Here is a 23,029-nt window from a genome sequence, read left to right on the forward strand (position 1 = left end):
GCAACATAACCTAGGAAAGGCACAGAAGTGGGGGAGACTTGCTGGCTCCATCACATACTGGCCAGGTGAGCTTAGGCAAGTCAGTTAACCTAATTCCTTCCTATGTAAAAAGGGGCAACAGTACTTGCCTCATACGAGCATTTTATCAATTAAATGACATAAAGACACTGATTAGCAGGTGCCTGACAAATAGGAAACCCTAAAATTAACATTTACTGCTCTGACTTAAGCTATATATTTTTCTTCTTTTCTCTTTACTTCATCCATAAAAGTCTAGTTTCCTAGAAGCAAAATGCCTTTTTCCTGTGTCTCCACTTCGAAGTTGAGCCTTGAATTTCACAGATCGATCCCAACGCTGACTGCCAACAAGTCACAGAGTCTTTCACAGACTATCACAAAAAAGTAAAAGCCAAGCTGTACTATAGCAGAAAGGTGAAAGACACAGGGGATGGGGGTAGAGCGGGCAGGGCAGGGGTGGGGAGAGACTATACACCTACAAGAGAAGGAGGCATAAAAGGTCTTCAGGGATAGTCCGTGTCTCTGCCCCTATGAGGACAAAACTATATAAAAGGTCTTAAAGTCCGTTATCAGCGGCTCTCCCTTCCCAGGACCCAGGACTCTGCTCCTGCTGGAAGTCCAGATGCATATTTGTGGGCAGGACTGTATTTGCTGGGAATTTTGCATTATCCCAAATCATCTCCACAAGCACCTCTTCAATTAAACTTAAGCAATTGCAACAGAGGACACTTAGCATATTTCGCATCACAACTGAAGAATGGGCAGAGTCATGTTCCAGGTAGCAGAGCTCCTCCTGCCTTCTGTTAGGCAAAGCAAGGATGGTAGAGCTAGCTCACCAGGGTCCCAGGCTGCAGCCTGAGGCTGCAGCAGTTGCCCGATGCTGCCACCTCCTGGCCACATCCAGCTATAACTATCACCAGATAATTTCCCAAGTGCAGGCGGAGCAGCGTTTTCATTCAGCAATATGCTAGCTTGAGAAAGGACTGAGGGGCGGGCGAACAGGACCGTGAATAGACATTTTCTTCGAACAGAGCAGGTGCACAATTGCCTTTCCTCATATTATCTGCAGGCAGAAAAGCAAAGGATTCTCATATGAAGAAATCAAAAGAATGAGGGGAACGTTTCTGCACCCTGAAAGACAACTAGGTTTCCTTTCTAACATGTACACTGCCATTCGTCCTTTCGATATTTTTATATTTGCACTTAATAGTTTACAAAGTCACTCTATGGTAAGATAAATGTTTAAAATCAGCGCTAAAGGAATTGGGAAAAAAGCCAAAATATGAGTTTTTTTTTTTAAATACAATGTAGACTTTAGGCTGTCCATGCTCTCACTGGCATGAAGACAACTGAGATCACACCATGGGCTGCTTCTCAAGGGACTGTGGGATGTGGAGAGGCTGAGAGAGAAGAGGCATGTGGAACAATTTACTTGTCCTGTCAGTTAGAGGGAAATAGACCTTTCTTCCCTGTTCTGTGGCTGCAGTGAGCCAAGGTATGGGCGTGCCTTCTGTTTAGCATGTATCCTTACCTGGGGATGCCAACTGAACCGAAATAAGCATGCTATAGTTCGAGTCCATTTAACTCCAGCCCTTGGGAAAGATGTCAACAGGGTTAAGGGTGGACCTTTGGGTCCAGCTCAGTTCATCAAGGCCAAGGGCAGGTAACGACAGATCACATTACACTTTAAGGATCCTTCAGGAGGGGAGAGGACCTGTGACTTTAGTGTCTCAGTTTACAGACTCCTTGACAGTTAAGCAGCAGCCATGGGGAGTTCGATGGGTGGAGATGTGGCCGCAGAAAGCACAGAACACAAATCTACCCCTGACCAAAGACAGAATATGTCTAGCTTAAAACATGAAAATTTGAGATCATTCTGAGTTATTTTCTCTCCGCCTAGAGATCAAAGATGGGCCCAGCCGACTGGAAGCCTGCAACTATGTGACCATCTTGGGATTCTGTAAACCAGTTACAAAGAGCCTGAAACTGTGGCGCTGTCCCCCACAGCCTCCACTGGCCAGGTGTGGTCACAGACTGCTCAAACGTGGCTGATCCAAACTGGAGGCGCTGTAAATTTAAAATATAGGCTGGTTCTGGAGACAATACAAACTGAGCTTAAAACATCCCATTAGTAACTTTACACTGACTGTGTGTTGAAATGATAGTATCTTGGATATACTGGGTTAAAGAAAATACATTATAAAATCAATTTCACCTGCTTCTTAGTTTTTTAAAGTGTCTTCTAGAAAACTTAAAGACTGCAGCTTACATAATAGCTCTCCTAAACAGCAATGGTCTATAATAATACAATGCTAGAGTTGTGAAGAGCCTTAGGGATCCAAATGTGTCTGTTTTCAGACTTAGAACATCTCAGAAGGGGTTAAGGAACTTGCCAAAAGCCACAGCAATGGTGGCACAAGCATCTCTTCCTCTTCCAAGTGCAGTATATGCCTTTGTACTTTTTAACAGCATCAAATTAAAGTAACTCATACTGAAGCCTAAGAACTTTTTTCAAATTAATGTAAGATGTCTGTATATTAAATAATACTTTGTATATAAACTGATGTGATTAAGGATTAACATATCCTCATCCCAACCAGTCCAAAGTATTCCATTTCTGATTCCTCCTAGAACCCTGTCACTTAGAATTCTGACAACCTCTGCAGTGATAGACATACTCACTAAGTGAAGGCTGAGCACCTGATGTCAAACATATACCCGGCACTCAGGAATTATCCTTCATTTGCCAAAAGCCAAGAGTTTCTCTTCATGATTTCATCAGCAGGCCTCTCCTTCAAACAGACACTCAAAATTAAAAGTTTCATATTCTAAACTGATCAAATTAAAAACATTAATCATGTACCTTGATAAACACGTCACAAACCCCAGATACCTTTCACAGGACAACTTGTTTTAACAAGGCAAAATAAAATCAAATCTGGTTTTATATAAGGTAGAAGATATGCAAAGTTTTGATTCTACATGATTGGACTACAGAGGTTACCACTGACAAAAATAATTAGCTCAAAAGAATGCATCAATTCTAAGGAAAATATACCACTTTTCATAGCTGTTGTACATATAAATGTCTACTGCAGTTGTGAACTATGTAGAAGGATGTAAAAACTGAAGTAGGATCATAGATAAGGTACCAGGGAGGAAAAAGCACCTAGAACACAAATGAGAAGTTGCATCCAGGCTTCTGGAAGACCTAGCTTATGGTCTAGGTCTTCCAGATACCTAATGATGGTATTTGGAAGATACCAAAAAGATACCTAATTATGGTATATCTAAAGAAGAGATGCTAGAAAAGATAAGAAAAGCAGGAGAACCAGGTAGTCTGCGAGTCAAGAAGGTGACATTAATGACACCAGAAAGTATTTCTAGAAATTCAACACTGTGATTGGATCTGCTCATTAGAACTCCTTATGTGTGTTGCTCAGTAGTTGCTCAGTCGTGTCCGGACTCTTTGCAATCCCATGGACTGTATCCACCAGGCTCCTCTGCCCACGGAATTCTTCAGGGAAGAATACTAGAGTGGGTTGCCATTCCCATCTTCAGGGGATCTTCCCAACCCAGAGATCAAACCCATGCCTTCTTCATAGCAGGTGGATTCTTCACCATCTGAGCCACCAGGGAAGCTCAGAAATCTTTAGGGTGGTACCAAATCTCATTCATTATGGGTTTTGTCCCATTGATGGCATCACTGACTCAATGGACATGAGTTTGAGCAAACTCCAGAAGATAGTGAAGGACAGGGAAGTCTGCTACAATCCAAGGGGTTGCAAAGAGGCAGGCACAACTTAGCAACAATGATAAATCTCTCATTCTGGGTTCTGTCTATTAAAATGTGTCAGGCACTCTATTAAAACTATTCTCCTGAAAACCACCAGTTACCCCCTAGTCTCCAAATCCATAGTAATCCTTCAGTCTCTTAACAATATAATCACTGTCTTGAAACTTCTTTGGGGGTTGTTTTCCTTGATAAGACTACTGATGGTCCTTCTCCTTCTATCTTTTTCTCTTCTTTTGAAATTCAGCTCTGACTCCATAATTACAAATGTTTCACATGTGTCTGGACTAGGCTCTTCTTTCTCTTTCCTTTATGCTTTGAATTTCCATGTTTCCAAACATTTCTCTAATTGCAGAGAATACTTCAATACCACGAAACCTAGAACAGTGCTTTCTACACATACCTGCTGAATTAGGGGAAAGAAGCCGTGAGGAGGGTGGGGGTGGGCAGATAGAGGTGATGAGAGACTCAGGGGAGAAGGGGAAGTTTGGAAGGTGGGACAGCCAGTCCATGATGAAGCCTGATATATGAAGATGGCACAGGCAGCCAACACAGATTTGAGGTAATTGTCATTTAAGAGAGAGAAAGGACCCTGAATTCAGGATACCAGGGGTATACCAACAGTCAAATAATTCTGGAAAGCACCAGGTTAAACAAAGCAAAATAGGTTTGGCTTCTTTAAGACTTTATAATGAATTTTATAAGCTAATAATGTGTATCAGAGTTTCAAAGAATAGTAAACACTATTTTCTCAACTGAAAATTGTTTTCCTCTCCGCAGAAAATCTTAAAGGACTAGGGAATCACTGTTTAATTTCTTTCTGGTTGTGCTTATTAGTATATAATGTGTATTCAGCACAGCATTAAGTGCTCACGTGCTGTGAGAGATAAAATTAGAAGATTCTGTTGCTACCTTTGAGAATAAAACATTCTAATTAGGAAAATTAGAGAAAAGCCAAAGATAGTTCATAATAAAATCCTATGAGATCAGACTCTAAATACAGAAGAAAAGATACTGAACAGCAAAATCTAAATGTCACCATTCTCAATTATTTGCCTTTGCTAAATATAGCAACATAAGTAGAGGGCAAATTGAGAAACAGATGAGACAAACTGGGGGAAATACACCCGTGATATTAAACGTCAGCCCAATTCCATCTTTTCTCCTAAAATGACCCCAAAGAGGACCAACTGTGATCTTTAAGACAAAACGTTGGTCAATGTTCTAACTTTTATTTCCACAGGTTAAAAAAAAAAAAGCAATAATTCAATTGTGTTTGCATATTTCTCTTCCATAATTGTGACCAACTATTAAGAACATCTGGAAATAGGTCAGTTTCGGTTTTAAAAATCATTTAGTCATCTATCGTCTTCATTCTAGTGATCTGGCTAGAAGATCCCTTCTAGTGATCATAAGATCATTGTAGTGATCTAGTGATCTTCATTCTAGTGATCTTACTTTGTGGAACAGGGAGACACAGGACGGGAAGCGGGGAAACAGAATTTAGAAAGATCAAGACTGAATCCTTAAGGGCAATAACAAGAGTCCCTCCTAACCCTTAGGGGCTTGGATTCACATAAGAGACAAATGCTTTAGGGCAGTGGTCCCCAACCTTTTGGCACCAGGAACTGGTTGCATGGAAGATAATTTTTCCATGGACCAGGGTCGGGGGAGGATGGTTCAAGTGCATTACACCTACTGTGCACTTTACTTCTTATTATACCAGTTCCACCTCAGATCATCGGGTATTAGATCCCAGAGGTCGGGGACCCCTGTTTAGGGGACTGGAAAGACTGTGAGGTGGGAATGGAGAAAGACACATGTTTTCAGGAGAACAAATGGCAGACAGAAGAAACAAGGAAGAGAACCGGATTCTCTTTCAAGGACCTACCGTTCCATCCCCACCACAGGCCAGAATCCGCAGGTTCGGTACCTTCCTATACAACTCAAGCCTGTGGAGGAAACAGGAAAAAGTTAACAAAAGAGCCTATCCCTGGCCACGCAGAGAGCATTATTCCAACACACAGCACCAAAGAGGGGGAGCGGGCAGGTGAAGAGAATGTATAATCATGAGGATGGTAATACCTTCAAAACTAGTTACAAAGTGACTCAATCTGAGTGATCACAAGAGGACTGACTCCAACAATCAGATGAGAGGTTGGCACCCAACACCATTTTTAAGTAGCCGGTATTGGAACACCCTGGCGCTTATTTCGCATAACTTCTATTAATGTGTCAACTCACATTATTTTCCTCATTAGTGTCAACTTCCTTCTTTTTCTTTCCAGTCATTCTCGTCCTCCTTTCTCAAAGAAAACCATCATTAATCAACAGTCCTTATAAGTCTCTTCCTTATATTTGATTAGCTTTCCTTAGACCTGTTTATTTTTCAGACTTGTACTTCCCACTTTTAACCCTAGAAAACCTTCTTCAGAGAGAGGGACACCCTACTAGCATTATTACAACTGCACCCACAATTCCACTCACTTGCTAATACTAAAACCTCCATTTATACTTCTCAGCCCAAAGAGGGAAGATGTACCGAAGTTTATTTTGTCTCCTTGAAAATAGATCTTTCCTGTTGTCGCTGAAGAAAATGTAATGACACTTCGGCTACGAAACCGTCTGCTGAAGTGAAGATTCTAATGGCTCTATTCCAGAAAAATCACCTTATTTACATCAAATGACATTTTTTCTGAAAACAGTTCCTGTCTTGCCATATTCTTTATGGTGATCTATGAAGTTATCCACCTAAAGTCTAACTGAAAATGATAAAATCTTAAGGAAAGTAAACATAAAAGGGCAAAACCCAGGATAGTAGATTTGATTTAATACATCTGAATGCAGAAAAAAAAAATAGAAGTCTTATAGCAAACTCTAGTGGCAAAGAAGTTCATAGATTAGAAGAATGACAACAGAAACTAATTTTCATAATTAATGTTCTCCTGCATGCTTAAAATATATAATTTATCCATTTCATAGAGGAATATTATTTTCTAGAAATTATCTGATAAATTCTCAGAAATTATCTGAGTACTTCTTTGCCTCTGATATTACTTATTGAAAAGTAATTATTATCTCTTTAGCTCTAAGGTTTAACATATGAAATCTGAACTATCGTATTAGATGGGTTTTCAAAAGGGAACCAGACAACAGCAGAAACATCCCTGGCTCTTTCCTACCATACACCCTTCCACCAAAAGGAAGATATGAGATACATGTAACCTACAAGCAGACTTTATTTTTCACCCCTTTCAACAAAAAATAGAGAATGAAATTTCTGAGAGGCTCAAACAAGGAATTAAACAGGAACTAGAATGTCTCTCCCACTCTTCTATGGAATCTACAGGTATAATCAATTCACTCATTTCACAAGTGGTCATGCATGCATATATATATATATATATATATATACACACACACACACATATATATATACATAAAATCTCTAAATCAAATAAACAAACACATTCATAAACAGATCATGGCCATTCTCCACAAAGAAACACTTGTTCCTGTTAAGGTACATCTCCAAAGCCATACATGCAGAAGTAGAAAAAGGATAGATCCTTTCTCAGTCCAGACTTGTCCCTTATTCACAGTTACATGTGTCTAAGCAACAAACACTAGCAGTTAGTAACACACAGGATATGTGTTGAATGAAATTTAGCCAGGGAAGAGGGGAAACATCAGGTGAAGTTTTAAAGGGAGAGTAGTAGAGGTGAGCAAGTAGATGAAAGACAGAGAATGCTTCACGATGTAATCAAATAAAACAGCAGGACCCCAAAACAGAGAGATCTTCTCACTTGCCTAAAGCGCTATGAACCACAGAGGGTATTTCCAGACTTACGCGTCTTTCGGTCCTTCCTGAGAAAGGTCAAAGACTTGCCGTGGATTCAGGTACCACATGAACATCTGCAGGACTTTGGTTCCCTGCAACAACAACAACAAAAGACAATAAGAGGTGGAGGCTTCCAAATATTAGCTCCTCATTTAAAGAATAAAAATTCAAATCCTGTTCTGAAAAATAATATCAAACCGTATAGACTAGTAGTTAAAAGTCATGGGCTTTGGCCATCTCTATACATAGGTAGCGGAGAAGGCAATGGCACCCCACTCCAGTCCTCTTGCCTGGAAAATCCCATGGATGGAGGAGCCTTCTGGGCTGCAGTCCATGGGGTCGCCAAGAGTCAGACACGACTGAGTGACTTCCCTTTCACTTTTCACTTTCATGCATTGGAGAAGGAAATGGCAACCCACTCCAGTGTTCTTGCCTGGAGAATCCCAGGGACGGAGGGGCCTGGTGGGCTGCCGTCTATGGGGTCACACGGAGTCGGACACGACTGAAGAGACTTAGCAGCAGCAGCAGCATACATAGGTAGAATGCTTACATACATGCTGTTAACTTATGTAACTCTGAATAATTTCTCTAATTTAATTAAGCTCAGCTCTCAATGCAGATATAAAAATGTCTACTTCACAATGTGCTGTGTGCTAAGTCACTTCAGTCGTGTCCAATTCTTTGTGACTCTATGGACCATAGCCCACCAGGCTCCTCTGTCCATGGGATTCTCCAGGCAAGAATACTGGAGTGGGTTGCCATTTCCTCCTCCAGGAGATCTTTCTAACCCAGGGATCCATCCTGTGTCCCTTACATCTCCTGCACTGGCAGGAGAGTTCTTTACCACTAGCACCACCTGGGGAGCCCTTCACAGACTTGTTGCAAAGATTAAATACAGTGTGGATGGCATGCAGTAAGTGCTTAATGATTGAGCCCTATTAGCTTTTGTCATCATTATTTAATTCATGAAAATCCTCATAGGAAAGTTAGTCAACTTACACAATTTAACACTAATTTTTATTTTATTGTGCAGATTACTAGTGTCTTTGCATAATATGAAATATGGACAGTATTAACTAAATATAATTTTCTTGAAATAAATGTTTTTAACCACAGCAAAAGTATCTCATGCTCCCCATTATTTATAATATATGGTGTTTTCAAATCTTACTTTGACATTTTTCAATTTCCATGTCTATACCTGTGTCTATTTCTCAAAACCATTTCTGGAGTGTCTTGAGTAATTGCAACATTTATAGAGCTGTCATCATGGCAAATACAAGGCACTTCTAGAGGTCATTTCTTAAAGTGAATTGAGCAAAACAATAAAAGAATAATTTTTACATTCAGTTCAGTTGCTCAGTCGTGTCTGACTCTTTGCGACCCCATGAATCGCAGCACACCAGGCCTCCCTGTCCATCACCAACTCCCAGAGTTTACACAAACTCATGTCCATCGAGTCGGTGATGCCATCCAGCCATCTCATCCTCTGTCGTCCCCTTCTCCTCCTGCCCCCAATCCCTCCCAGCATCAGGGTCTTTTCCAATGTGTCAACTCTTCCCATGAGGTCACCAAAGTATTGGAGTTTCAGCTTTAGCATCAGTCCTTCCAATGAACACCCAGGACTGATCTCCTTTAGGATGGACTGGTTGGATCTCCTTGCAGTCCAAGAAGTTGCTGCTGCTGCTGCTGCTGCTGCTGCTAAGTTGCTTCAGTCATGTCCTACTTTGAGCGACCCCATAGATCGCAGCCTACCAGGTTCCACTGTCCCTGGGATTCTCCAGGCAAGAACACTGGAGTGGGTTGCCATTTCCTTCTCCAATGCATGAAAGTGAAAAGTGAAAGTGAAGTCACTCAGTCATGTCCAACTCTTGGCAACCCCATGGACTGCAGCCTACCAGGCTCCTCCGTCCATGGGACTTTCCAGGCAAGAGTACTGGAGTGGGGTGCCATTGCCTTCTCTGGTCCAAGAGGTTAGGCAGTATCAAAAGAGGTTTAAAATTGAGTAGGGTGCTTCACTTTAGATCACCCTCAACCACAGCAAATAATATTTGATTGGTTGAGCAGCATCTGTTGCTTCTAATTATAGTCCCTTAACTAGCTATCATAATCTCTCTTTCTTAAAAATATTCCTGTTTGTATCCCTATATTCTGTATTTGCTGCTGCTGCTGCTGCTAAGTCGCTTCAGTCATGTCCGACTCTGTGCGACCCCATAGACAGCAGCCCACCAGGCTCCCCCGTCCCTGGGATTCTCCAGGCAAGAACACTGGAGTGGGCTGCCATTTCCTTCTCCAATGCATGAAAGTGCAAAGTGAAAGGGAAGTCACTCAGTCGTATCCGACTCTTTGCGACCCCACAGACTGCAGCCCAGCAGGCTCCTCCGTCCATGGGACTTTCCAGGCAAGAGTACTGGAGTGGGGTGCCGTTGCCTTCTCTGATTTTGTATTTGAGAGTCATCCTGCTACTGCTACTGCTAAGTCACTTCAGTCGTGTCCGACTCTGTGTGACCCCATAGACGGAAGCCCACCAAGCTCCCCCGTCTCTGGGATTCTCCAGGCAAGAATACTGGAGTGGGTTGCCATTTCCTTCTCCAATGCATGAAAGTGAAAAGTGAAAGGGAAGTCGCTCAGTCGTATCCGACTCTTAGCGACCCCATGGACTGCAGCCTACCAGGCTCCTTCATTCATAGGATTTTTCAGGCAAGAGTACTGGAGTGGGGTGCCATTGCCTTCTCCGGAGAGTCATCCTATTATAGTAGAAATAGAATGATATTTGAGTCAGAGCTAACTTGGATGTTCTAACTGGGTTACTGTGAACATTTATAATCTTGTAGAAATTCAGCATGTAAAATACGGTCATGTCTGCTTCCCAGGGTGATTACGAGAATTAAATGAATCAGTAATAGTTACATATCCAGCACAGTACATGGCACAAAATAGGCCTTTGTACATGTTAGTCCCTTTCCTTTTTGCTCCTTGTTAATCTATTCATTAAATTACACTTGAGGGTGTGAGGGCTAAAATGTAGTTTATAATTATCACATTGTTATGCCAGTTGTTGCAGAGGCCATTGTAGGTCTTTTGTTCCGCATCTCATCCAAACCTCTAATTTAAAAGTTCTGCTTTATCATGCGCTTGCTATAAATTTAGGAATAACACTCTATCCTTAATTATTACAACTAACCCAATCCTTCAGTTTCACCAAATGACATGCTTCCCTTCCTATAAAATTCAAACATGGGTTTCGATACATAATGGCAACTAAGTACTAGACTGCTCTCTCCTTTCCATACCAGGCCTTGGTATCAAGTCAACTGGGATTATTTCAGGTTATCTTTTATGTTTCATAGGTAACACCAGAGTCATTTGAATGACCAATTGGCTTATTAAAAACTTCCAACTGACTTGCTAGAAAATTAGATTCTCACTTTTAGATTCCTAGGGCAATGTGCATTGTCAATGGTAATTACTCCCTTCCTGTCACCTTTGGCTCTGGTAGAGTGTGCATTTCAACTTCAGCTTCTCTTACACATATAATACTAGGTAATTCACACCTTTCAAAAATACAAATAAGAAACACTGAGAAGGCTTTTTTTCAGTCTTCAAATTTCTCTAAAAGGTTTGGGTGTCCACACTGTTTTGGTTTTGCTCATTCTGTGTAAGGCAGAACCCCTGTCTACAGTTATCCTTTTGAAGAAGGATTATTTTTTAAGGCTGGTAAATTTTGCACCCCATGCTTCTAGGAGGTGCCACTGACACTGGAATCTACTGGAATGAGGTGCTCTGGCTCTGAGCAGGGGTCACTGGCATAAACACGCAAGGCTGCCCTTAAGTGTTTACCTTCAGCTCAGTTCAGTTCAGTCACTCAGTCGTGTCCGACTCTTTGCGACCCCATGAATCGCAGCACGCCAGGCCTCCCTGTCCATCACCAACTCCCAGAGTTTACCCAAACCCACGTCCATTGAGTCAGTGATGCCATCCAGCCATCTCATCCTCTGTCGTCCCCGTCTCCTTCTGCCCCCAATCCCTCCCAGCATCAGAGTCTTTTCCAATGAGTCAACTCTTCAGTAACCTTTCTAAAATACATTTGTTTGCGAAAATGGCCAGTGTCTGAATAACGCCCATTGCACTGTATTAAATTAATCTTGGTGGGTAAAGAAAAGAAGCCAGGTACACATTCAAGTCAGTTCTATTAATTCTGCTGTTACCTCTAGGATGAGCTACTTTAGGGCTTTAATAGATACAATTTATTCAATTGAACTGAATGGGTGGACAAGTACTAACTCAGCAGGAAAAGGGTGATTTCTTTCTTTCTCAGACAAGAGTAAGTCTACTCCTTCATTTACACAATTCACTAGTAAGTTCCAAATACTCTCAGTGTCAACACATGCTATATGCCTTGCAAAACCTGAATTTATGGGCAAGAGGTTTTTTTTTTAGTTTTCTCTAAATTAAAAAAAAAAGGGCTATTATACATCAATTCTAATACACTCTGAAGAGTATTCTCATACATAAAGTTGTAGCTGTAATACCTCAATATTTTTTAAGATATTGTGAGATTGGATATTCCTATGGAATGGCAAAACATTGTTCCTGCCAGCTCTAGGTGTCAGGAAACAGAATGGGGCATCATAGAACAACTTTCAAGAAAATAGATACACTTCTCTAGGTAGAAACAAGCAGTATTCATCCACTCACCTACTAAGGGCCAGGTACAGTTTTAGGTAAGGGAATCAGGAGATGGGCAAGACAGAGAAGATTCTTGTTTCAAAAGGGAATTCTCTGAATTATTCATTGAATATAGTAATTTGGGGGTAAAAAGAATCAACTAAGAATGGGTCAGTTCAAACAGCAGCACATCAAGCACTGAAATTCTCATGTAAGGCTAAATGGCCTATGCTACTAAGCAAGCCTTGGTTTATATCACGGAAATATTTTCTAGATCATGGAAAGAACTGTCCATAAGAAACATCTGAGGAAAATCTAACAGCAGGAGGAAGAGGTGAAGAAATCTCTTAACCCAAACAATCCCAAAGGAATACCTGATTTATGCAATAAACCTCCGTTAGGCTCCTAACTGGTACCCATGTGCGCACCCAGGAGCTCAACACAAAATAAAGTCACTCACTAAAGATGGTCAGTGCTATGTTGAAGATGCCAACTGAAATGCATGCGTGGCCAGTGGAGATACTCAAAGCCCAGCTGTGGGGACTGGACGAAGGCGTCCTATATATGATACTTGAACTTGGTCTTAAAAGATGAGTAGAGTTAACCATTTGTTTTTAGATGAAGTAGACAGAAATGTTTTAGGCACAACCCATGTGAAGCAGCAAGACGTATCACGGAAAAACTATATTCCTTTCAGTCTTTGGACCATAAGGCCGAGGTGGTGGGAGATGAAATATAGACCAGGGGTCCCCAACTCCCAGGCCATGGACCACCTGTCCACAGCCTGTCAGGAACCAGGCAGCAAAGCAGGAGATGAGTAGCAGGTGGGCGAGGGAAGTTTCATCTGTATTTATAGTTGCTTCCCATCACTCCTATTACCGCCTGAGCTCAACTATCTAGTTGAAGGAAAATAAGCTCAGGGCTCCCACTGATTATGTATTATGGTGAGTTATATAAATATTTCATTATATATCACACATAATAATAATTGAGATAAAGTGCACAATAAATGTAATGCACTTGAATCATCCTGAAACCATCTCCAACCCCACCACCCCACAGTCCAAGGAGAAATTGTCTTTCACGAAACCAGTCCCTGGTGCCATTGAGGTTGGAGACCACTGATATAAGCTATGGAGCTTGGGCTTTGTTTTGCAGGAAATGAGAGTCCCTAAAGTTCTTGAATCAGGAGAATAGGACTTACATTTTGATACATCAGTATAACTACAGACTAAGGAGCTAGACATCCAGGCCCTATGAAAGGGGCTAGATGGCTTGGTTTGTGGTATACACTGATGTCTGTTCTCTAAAATTCACACTCAACATGAAGGTGGGGTCTTTGGAAATGGCACACAAAAGACACGCAACACGCAACATCACTAATTATTAAATAACTGTAAATCAAAACCACAATGAGGTTATCTCCTCAATGGTCAGAAAGATCATCAAAAAGTCTACAAACAATAACTGCTGGAGAGAATGTAGAGAAAAGGGAACCCTCCTACACTGTTGGTGAGAATGTATATCAGTGCAGCCACTATGAACAATAGTATGAAGCTTCCTCAGAAAACTAAAAATAGAGCTACCATATGATACAGCAGTTGTATTCCTAGGCACATACCCAGAGAAAGGTTTAATTTGAAAATATATAAAGACACCAATGTTCATAGCAATACTATTCACAATAGCCAAGACATAGAAGCAACCTAAATTCCATCACAGATAAATGAATAAGAGAGATGTTTTATATACATCAGTTCAGTTCAGTCGCTCAGTCATGTCCAACTCCCTGCGACCCCATGAAGCGCAGCACGCCAGGCCTCCCTGTCCATCACCAACTCCCAGAGTCCACCCAAACTCATGTCCATTGAGTCGGTGATGCCATCTAACGATCTCATCCTCTGCCATCCCCTTCTCCTCCTGCCTTCAATCTTTCCCAGCATCAGGGTCTTTTCAAATGAGTCAGCTCTTCACATCAGGTGGCCAAAATATTGGAGTTTCAGCTTCAACATCAGTCCTTCCAATGAATACCCAGGACTGATCTCCTTTAGGATGGACTGGTTGGATCTCCTTGCAGTCCAAGGGACTCTCAAGAGTCTTCTCCAACACCACAGTTCAAAAGCATCAATTCTTTGGCACTCAGCTTTCTTTATAGTCCAACTCTCACATCCATACATGACTACTGGAAAAACCATAGCCTTGACTAGACAGAACTTTGTTGACAAAGTAATGTCTCTGCTTTTCAATATGCTGTCTAGGTTGGTTATAACTTTCCTTCCAAGGAGTAGGTGTCTTTTAGTTTCATGGCTGCAATCACCATCTGTAGTGATTTTGGAGCCCCCCCAAATAAAGTCAGCCACTGTTTTCACTGTTTCTCCATCTATTTGCCATGAAGTGATGGGACCAGATGCCATGATCTTCGTTTTCTGAATAAATGCATACGTGTGTGTGTGTGTATGTGTGTGTGTGTGTGTGTGTATACACACAATAGAATATTACTCATCCATAAATAAGGTCATTTGCAGCAACAGGGATGGAACTAGAGATTATCATATTAAGTGAAGTAAGTCAAAGACAAATATCATGTGATAACACTTAGATGTGGAATCTAAAACTGTAATACAAATGAACTTATTTACAAAACAGAAACTCACAGACATAGAAAACAAACTTATGGTTACTAAAGGGGAAAGGGGGCAGGGGACACATTAGGAGTTTGGGGTTAGCAGATACAGTTCAGTTCAGTTGCTCAGTCGTGTCCGACTCTTTGTGACCCCATGAATAACAGCACGCCAGGCCTCCCTGTTCATCACCATTTCCCGGAGTTCACTCAGACTCACATCCATTGAGTCGGTGATGCCATCCAGCCATCTCATCCTGTGTCATCCCCTTCTCCTCCTGCCCTCAATCCCTCCCAGCATCAGAGTCTTTTCCAATGAGTCAACTCTTCGCATGAGGTGGCCAAAGTACTGGAGTTTCAGCTTTAGCATCAGTCCTTCCAAAGAACAACCAGGACTGATCTCCTTTAGAATGGACTGGTTGGATCTCCTTGCAGTCCAAGGGACTCTCAAGAGTCTTCTCCAACACCACAGTTCAAAAGCATCAACTCTTCGGTGCTCAGCTTTCTTCACAGTCCAACTCTCACATCCATACATGACCATTGGAAAAACCATAGCCTTGACTAGACGGGCCTTTGTTGGCAACGTAACGCCTCTGCTTTTCACTATGCTATCTAGGTTGGTCGTAACTTTCCTTCTGAGGAGTAAGTGTCTTTTAATTTCATGGCTGCAATCACCATCTGCAGTGATTTTGGAGCCCCCCAAAATAAAGTCTGACACTGTTTCCACTGTTTTCCCATCTATTTCCCATGAAGTGATGGGACCAGATGCCATGACCTTAGTTTTCTGACTGTTGAGCTTTAAGCCAATTTTTTCACTCTCCTCTTTCACTTTCATCAAGAGGCTTTTGAGTTCCTCTTCACTTTCTGCCATAAGGGTGGTGTCATCTGCATATCTGAGGTTATTGATTTTTCTCCCCGCAATCTTGATTCCAGCTTATGCTTCTTCCAGCCCAGAGTTTCTCATGATGTACTCTGCATATAAGCTAAATAAGCAGGGTGACGATATACAGCCTTGACGTACTCCTTTTCCTATTTGGAACCAGTCTGTTGTGCCATGTCCAGTTCTAACTGTTGCCTCCTGACCTGCATATAGGTTTCTCAAGAGGCAGGTCAGGTGGTCTGGTATTCCCATCTCTTTCAGAATTTTCCACAGTTTATTGTGATCCACACAGTCAAAGGCTTTGGCATAGTCAGTAAACAAAGTATTATATAAAATAGGTAAACAATAATATCCTACTGGAAAGCACAGGGAACTATTACTCTACATCCTTTGGTAAGCCATAATAGAAAAAAGTATGCACATACTGCATCACTTCACTGTACACTAGACACACGATAGTGTAGATCAACTATAACTCAAACAATAATAATAATAATGGTTTTTGATTTATGCTTAGGTTGGGCACAGTAGAAAACAACATCTTCTTTGAGGTTGTTTGTTCAGTATTTAGAAGTAGTTTGGGGATTCGGATTTGAAGTTACTTCTTCTTGTCTCCTCTTTCCTCCTACTTGGGTTGACTTTCCCTGGCCTGAGTCAGGACAGGTGTCCCTGATGTGGGAAAGCCTGCCCACGGATAGGGGCGCGAACTTGGTCAATATGAGACTGTCCACAGACTGAACATCCTTTCCTCCTATAACCTGCTGATAAGCTCCCTGGGAACTCCCATCCAAGGGCCCAACTCATGCCATGCCTGAACCCTGGGATTTCACACCAAACAGTGTAAGCACCCAAGGATGGACCCTTGACTCTTAAGGATTGCCTGGCTAGAATAACTAGTGGTCAGATCCCCTGCTTACAAGAAATAAAGCCTATATTCTAGGAAAACTTGAAATGAAGCCTAACCTACAAGAACATTGAATCACTATGTTGGACACCTGAAACCAATATCATATTATAAATCACCTACAGCTCAATTAAAAGAAAGACATCTGCCTAACCATGCATGTATACTCTATGTCACTGAAGATGAAATTTGTGAAGGAGACCCAGGGGGAAAGCAGGAAGCATTGAGAGGCATCAGAAAGGCCCATAAGACTCAGGCACAAACGTGCTACTGAGTCAGGGGCATCCAAAAAAACATTAAGTGTTGAAATTAAAGCAGAGATACGCATGAGCAGTCGGGCCCTTTCTCGAGCCCTAAGGTTTCCACACTGAGGAGGGGATCACACCGGAGTAAAGTTTATTTTTCTTTTCTGCAGGAGACGACACTAAAGTTGACATCGCAACCCCTGACTCTAGTGAATGCTCCCTCCCATAGCTCACATCCCACCAATAACAGCCATACCCCCAGCCTCCAAAGCTTTGCAGAACACCCAGCATGTGTCTACCTGAAGGGGTAGAAAAAGAGACAATTACTGTGAAGCACCTGTTTAAAGGAGGCTTCTCTAGTGGCTCAGACGGTAAAGAATCTGCCTGCGATGCGGGAGGCCCGGGTTTGACCCCTGGGTCAGGAAGATCCCCTGGGGAAGGGAATGGCAGTCAAGTCCAGTATTCTTGCCTGGAGAATTCCATGGACGGAGGAGCCTGGTGGGCTGCAGTCATGGGGCTGCAAAGAGTCGGACAAGACCAAGCGACTAACACACAAACACATCTGTTTAAAAGAAGTCATTGTTTAAAAAATAAGAAATAAAAACCGCCCCCATGTTCAGCTCAGTATCTTCTTGCCAAGTGTTGGAAATTTTCTGAAAAAATACTGAAGAAAAAAAAAAAGAGCTATAGGCATTTTACTTGCCGGCAGATGGCGATGTAGTCTAGTTATTTGAAGAATAGATATTTAAGGTTGTGTGTGTGTGTGTCTAAGTCTGAAGCCTAACCTTCAAGAACAGAAAGGGGTGGGGGGAGTACTTTATATCTAGACCCCGATGAGCAAGACAAATCAATTCTTAAAAGGCAAAAGCCCTGATTTAACAATCAAAAAACAGAGTCCAGGAGATCTTCCCGAGCCAGGGATCGAACTCACGTGTCTTGCATCTCCTGCACGGGCAGGATTCTTTAGAAAAAGGAAGCCCCATTTCTCTACTAATTGCTGTAAACTCCTGAGAATCAGTGCGGTCTCTGAGCTGCAGCCATGGTGGCACCAGGAAGCTTGTCAGAAAAGCAGGATTGCAGAGGCGCCCCGACTCACTGAATCAGAATCTGCATTTTAACAGGATCCCCAGGTGACTCATGCACATAGAAGCTTAAGAAGAAAAAAGGCCATGATTCTTAACACTTGCTAGACAAGAAAATCATCTAGGAGCTCAGACCAGTTAAAGCACCCTGTACTCACAGGTCTTAGCATGGAGTGGAGTGCACATCACTGTCTTTAAAGGCTGCTGGGGTCTTTAAAGGCAGTGGGAGTTGAGAAACACTTCTCTGGGCTAAGAGATGAGCCTCCTTGAAGACAATAAGGACAAACTGAGACACTATTTTTCAAACAAAAAAATAAACCTTCATCTCCAATAAATTCTCACCTGCTGTGCTCCTCACACAAGGCCCAGGTAATCTCAGAAACCCTGACAGGACTCTGATGATGTGTCCCTAAATGAGTTCCACAGAAGACTGATGTCAGAATCTGCGATGCTTACCAGTGGCATTCCTGGGCCTCACCCCAGACACACAGCACCAGATTTTATAGGGTAGAATATGTCTAACAAGTGTTTCCATGGGTTTCAGTTACACAGAAATTTGAAAACTACTGGACTATAAGAGGGGAGAGTAAGAGGCACACATTAGATAGAAATTCCCTGGACTGAACCTAACGTCAGGATGAAATTTCCTGAATTTTCCCCAAACTGAAAATTTCCAGATAAAGATTCTGATGAATGGCATTTCAAAGGCTGTCTGAGAATGTCAAACACACACAGAGGTCATGTCACTAATCTCAACTCGTCTCTAAGGCAAATAAACGTGAATGGCCGCCTTCTCGAAGAACATCACATCACGTCAGGTTTGAGCACAGAACGCCCCCCAAGGAGAAACCCCAGGTCAGAAAGCACACGCACATCCTTCCCCCTTCCTCCTTCCTGAGGATAACCTGCTTTCACTGCCACCCTCTGTTCTTCTCTGCCTCTTGGTCTCAACTGTGGCTCATTTGGGTCAGAGAGTCAAGGGAGCTGAGGAATAAGAACCTCCGTTCCTCGGATTCCATTTTGCAAGTGGGGTGGTTTACTTCATTCTCTGACTGCCCCCATCCTGAAGCTGATTCGTGTGCAGTGTGAAGGGCACGGTATGACCACAGCTAGACCTAAAAGAGGAGTTAGGTCACCCCTGACCATGACTCTGCCCTGCTCACCACAGCTGAGAGTGGGGGGTGGTTAGAGGTGTACCATCCTAACACTGAAGAAGGAACCATAAGTATATGGAGGTCAGGTTGAAAGGTTCTAATTATAGACGGGTGTTTGGATTTCTCTACAGCTTTCTCAACATTTCATGTTGTGCTTAGAAACAAGGTTCTTTGTATTTATCATGTTTAGTAAAGAATTTGAGGGACTTTCCTGGTGGTCCTGTGTCTGGACTCCAAGCTCCTAATGTAGGGGGGTGGGGGGAGGGCCTGGGTTGCATCCCTGATGGGGGAACTAGATCTTACAAGCTGCTTTAAAAGGATCTAAAAAAGGATCCTAAAAGAAAGGATCCTGCACTCTCCCACAAAAGATCCCACACGCCGCAGCGAAGAATGAAAACCCCTGCGCCACAGCTGGACCCGGCAGAGCCAAATAAATAAATATTTTTTAAAAAAAGAATTCTACTTTACAGAGGAAATACACAGGAGTTTAAAGTTACGCACTATTCATTTTGATTTGCTTAGTCACATTTCTGAGAATCCTAGGTACTCTGGAGGTGACCTCATTAGGGCAATTCATAAGCCAAAGTGCCTCAAGTGACAGCAAAGTCATGAAGCTTTTTGCTTCTAATAACAGGCCAGTTTTAAAACCTGAATACCTCACTGTGATCTGAAATTCTTCAAACACATTTCGACATCTTTCCCAAAATAATTCTTCCCTTCCCTGAAAATCCATTGATAACAAAGCCACTTTCCAGATAATCAGCTGGAAAATCTTGATGCCTTACTTCCCTTTAAGTATCCCATTCATCCCCATGCCCATCTATTCATCCACATGCCCATTCATTCATCCACAGATCCATCCTTTAGCCCATAGGTCTACCCATCTATTCACTGGTCCATCCATTGTGCTCTCCATCCAATTTTTAAAAAATTTTATTAAAGCATATTTGACTTACAATGTTGTGTTCATTCTGCTCTACAGCACAGTAACTCAGATATACATATATAATATATATATTATTTTTCATATTTTTTTCCATTATGCTTCATCACTGGATGTTGAATATAGTTCCTTGTGCTATACAGTAGGACCTTGTTGTTGAGGGAAAGACTAGGAGTTTGGGATTAGTAAATGCAAACTATTTTATATAGAATGGATAAACAACAAGGTCCTCTAATTTATGCTAATGAATAGCCTCCTGACATATGTATTCTCAATGTGCCTAATTAATCTGCCATCATATTACTCCTTTATTTAAAAAAATTTTTTTCAAAACTAAAAAAAAAATCTTTAAATAGCAAAAAACAAAATTTTTAATATAAATCCAAAATCCTCAGCCAGGATTTAAGACACTGCTCCACAAGTTCTTTCTTATCTTTAATCACATTTCTAATAACTTAATATTTATGCTTTACCCATTATATTGTGCTCAAAATGAATCACTTTCATTACAACATCCCACCTTCTACACATACTGCTGGTTAAACAATTATAGTTCATTCCTGTGCACTGTGCACTAGAAATCATAGGTTCAGAGGGGCAGCCCCTGGCATTAACAAAGCCTGTGTCTCTTTGGAACAGACACACATCGTATACACAGCAGAGGGCTTAATGCTGCAATTTACATAGTACACACGTGTGCCATGGCCTTCAGGAGCACAGTCAGCAAGCCAGTTAGTTTTGAGCAACTGTTCAGAAAGGTGCTACTGAGCAGTAAAGGACGAACAGGAATGTGACGCAAGAGAGAGGAAGAAGAGGGCACGACCCTAGTTTCCTCTGCACAACTAAGTGGTGTCCATCTTCTGGTTTAGCCACTTCCCTGACACCATTTCCTTATCACTCCCAAGTGACTGCTTGCCTCTGAAATTTCACAGCACTTGTGGTCTGATCCACTCAATTGAGAATTCACATCTCCTTAATGTTGCTCAGATTCTTTTTCCCATTCGCCCCTTTTGTGTCATTAACAAACACAATATCCTTAGAAAATTCACTTCTGCTTCCTTGAGCTGTTTTCTATTTAGTGAAAGAAGAAACAATCTTAGATCATCTCTGAAGGCCCTGTCTTTAATAATTTATACAGAGATTGAAACAGGAACAGGATGTATCTTAACTGGACTGCCTCATCCTCCAAAGCAGAGATCATCTACAATTTTCTAAATGCCTTAAAGGAAAAACTTATAAGAATTTAATTAATGCATTTTACATAGACTCTTAAGATAAAATGTACCTGACATTAATTAGCATGTGGAGCTCAGGTGGCCAAAATCATGGAGTCATTTACATTAAATAACTGTGCTGTGTTCCATGGTTCCCAACCACACCCTCAACCCTAGTTAGGCTATGGAAAGACTAGACCTAGAGAGGGAGTAAGATTCAGAGCAAACTGAACTTCACTCCCAAGAATTTCTCAAGAGGTAGTTTTAGGATCACCATCATTACAACATGAAGATCATCACTCAGTAAATCAAAAGAGTAGGATTTAAAAATAAATTCTCTACTTACAACATTTCTTTTCCCTATTCTCTACAATGTTAATATAGACTTTTAACAGAAAAATTAATATTAAGCATTTGGGGGGACTTCCCTGGCAGTCCAGTGGTTAAGACATTGCCTCTCAATTCAGGGGGCATGAGTTGGATTCCGGGTCAGGGAGCTAAGATACCACATGCCTCATGGCCCAAAAAAAGACAGAACATAAACCACAGAAGCTATATCGTAACAAATTCAATATGCTCGGTCAGTCAGTCTTGTCCAACTCCTTGCAACCTCATGAACTGTAGCCCACCAGGCTCCTCTGTCCACGGAATTTTCCAGGCAAAAATCCTGGAGCAGGTTGCCATTTCCAGCTCGAAGGGGATCTTTCCAACCCAGGGATCAAACCTGAGTCTCCTCTATTTCCTGCACTGGCAGGAATTCTTTACCACTGCGTCACCTGGGAAGCCCCAACGAATTCAATAAAGACTTTAAAAATGGCCCACATTTAAAAAAAAAAGACTTTAAAAAAGAAAAATAATTTGGAGGTTTCCCTGGTGGTCCCATGTTAAGAATCCACCTTGCAATGCTGGAGACACCTGTTTGGTCCCTGGTCTGGGAAGATCCCACATGCCACGGGGCAACTAACACCTGTCACAACCACTGAGCCTGCACCCTAGAGCCCATGGTCTACAAGAGAAGCCACCGCAATGAGAAGCTTACAGCAACTAGAGAGTAGCCCCCACGTGCTGCAACTAGAGAAAGCCCACGTGCAGCAATGAAGACCCAGCACAGCCAAAAACTAAGTAAATGCATAAATAAAAATAATAATAATTTTGAAGAAAGGAAAGGGGGATAATATTTCTTTAAATGAGAAGCTTTACTATAATTAATGTGATCTGGAAAATACCCATTAACTTTACTAATAAGAACAAGCATTATCTTGGGTCAATCTTAATTCTATGATTTTCCTACTTATACGAGGTGACTAAAACAGTTTTAAATCTTTAAGTTGCTTAGCGTGATACTTCAGGGAATCTTGTGTCAAAATGTAAAATGTGCACTTAGTGGACACAGGAAATATCATCCAAACTGGCATAAAAGTCACAGCAAAACCAGAACCCACAGAGGAGTATTGATAAGAAGCCTCAGAGAGTGGGATGAGAATTAGATGAGGAGACAAAGACCTGGATTCTAGAACAATTTCTATCCTTTAAAGAGCTATGTACATTAAACATGTTATTAAATTTTACTTCTCTAAGGCTATTCATTATCCTCAAATGAGGTTGATATTAATCATTCTATAGGACTTGGGCAAAGACCAAATGAAACCTGTGAAAGGTGATGTATT

The 23,029-nt window shown here is 41.7% G+C and overlaps 1 protein-coding gene across 1 annotated transcript in view; it reads right to left on the reverse strand.

Annotated features, from left to right (window-relative positions):
- Positions 1-23,029, reverse strand: part of DGKI (diacylglycerol kinase iota) — a 344,361-nt gene that overhangs the window by 236,233 nt on the left and 85,099 nt on the right. The window contains exons 10-11 of the mRNA XM_040259956.1: positions 7,662-7,744; positions 5,703-5,763 (exon numbers count right to left, since the gene is read on the reverse strand). Of these exons, the coding sequence (XP_040115890.1) occupies positions 5,703-5,763; positions 7,662-7,744 (144 nt within the window). The remainder of the gene's footprint in view (positions 1-5,702; positions 5,764-7,661; positions 7,745-23,029) is intronic.

Source organism: Oryx dammah, unplaced genomic scaffold (assembly GCF_014754425.2).
Source record: "Oryx dammah isolate SB20612 unplaced genomic scaffold, SCBI_Odam_1.1 HiC_scaffold_18, whole genome shotgun sequence".
NCBI classification, from domain to species: domain Eukaryota; kingdom Metazoa; phylum Chordata; class Mammalia; order Artiodactyla; family Bovidae; genus Oryx; species Oryx dammah.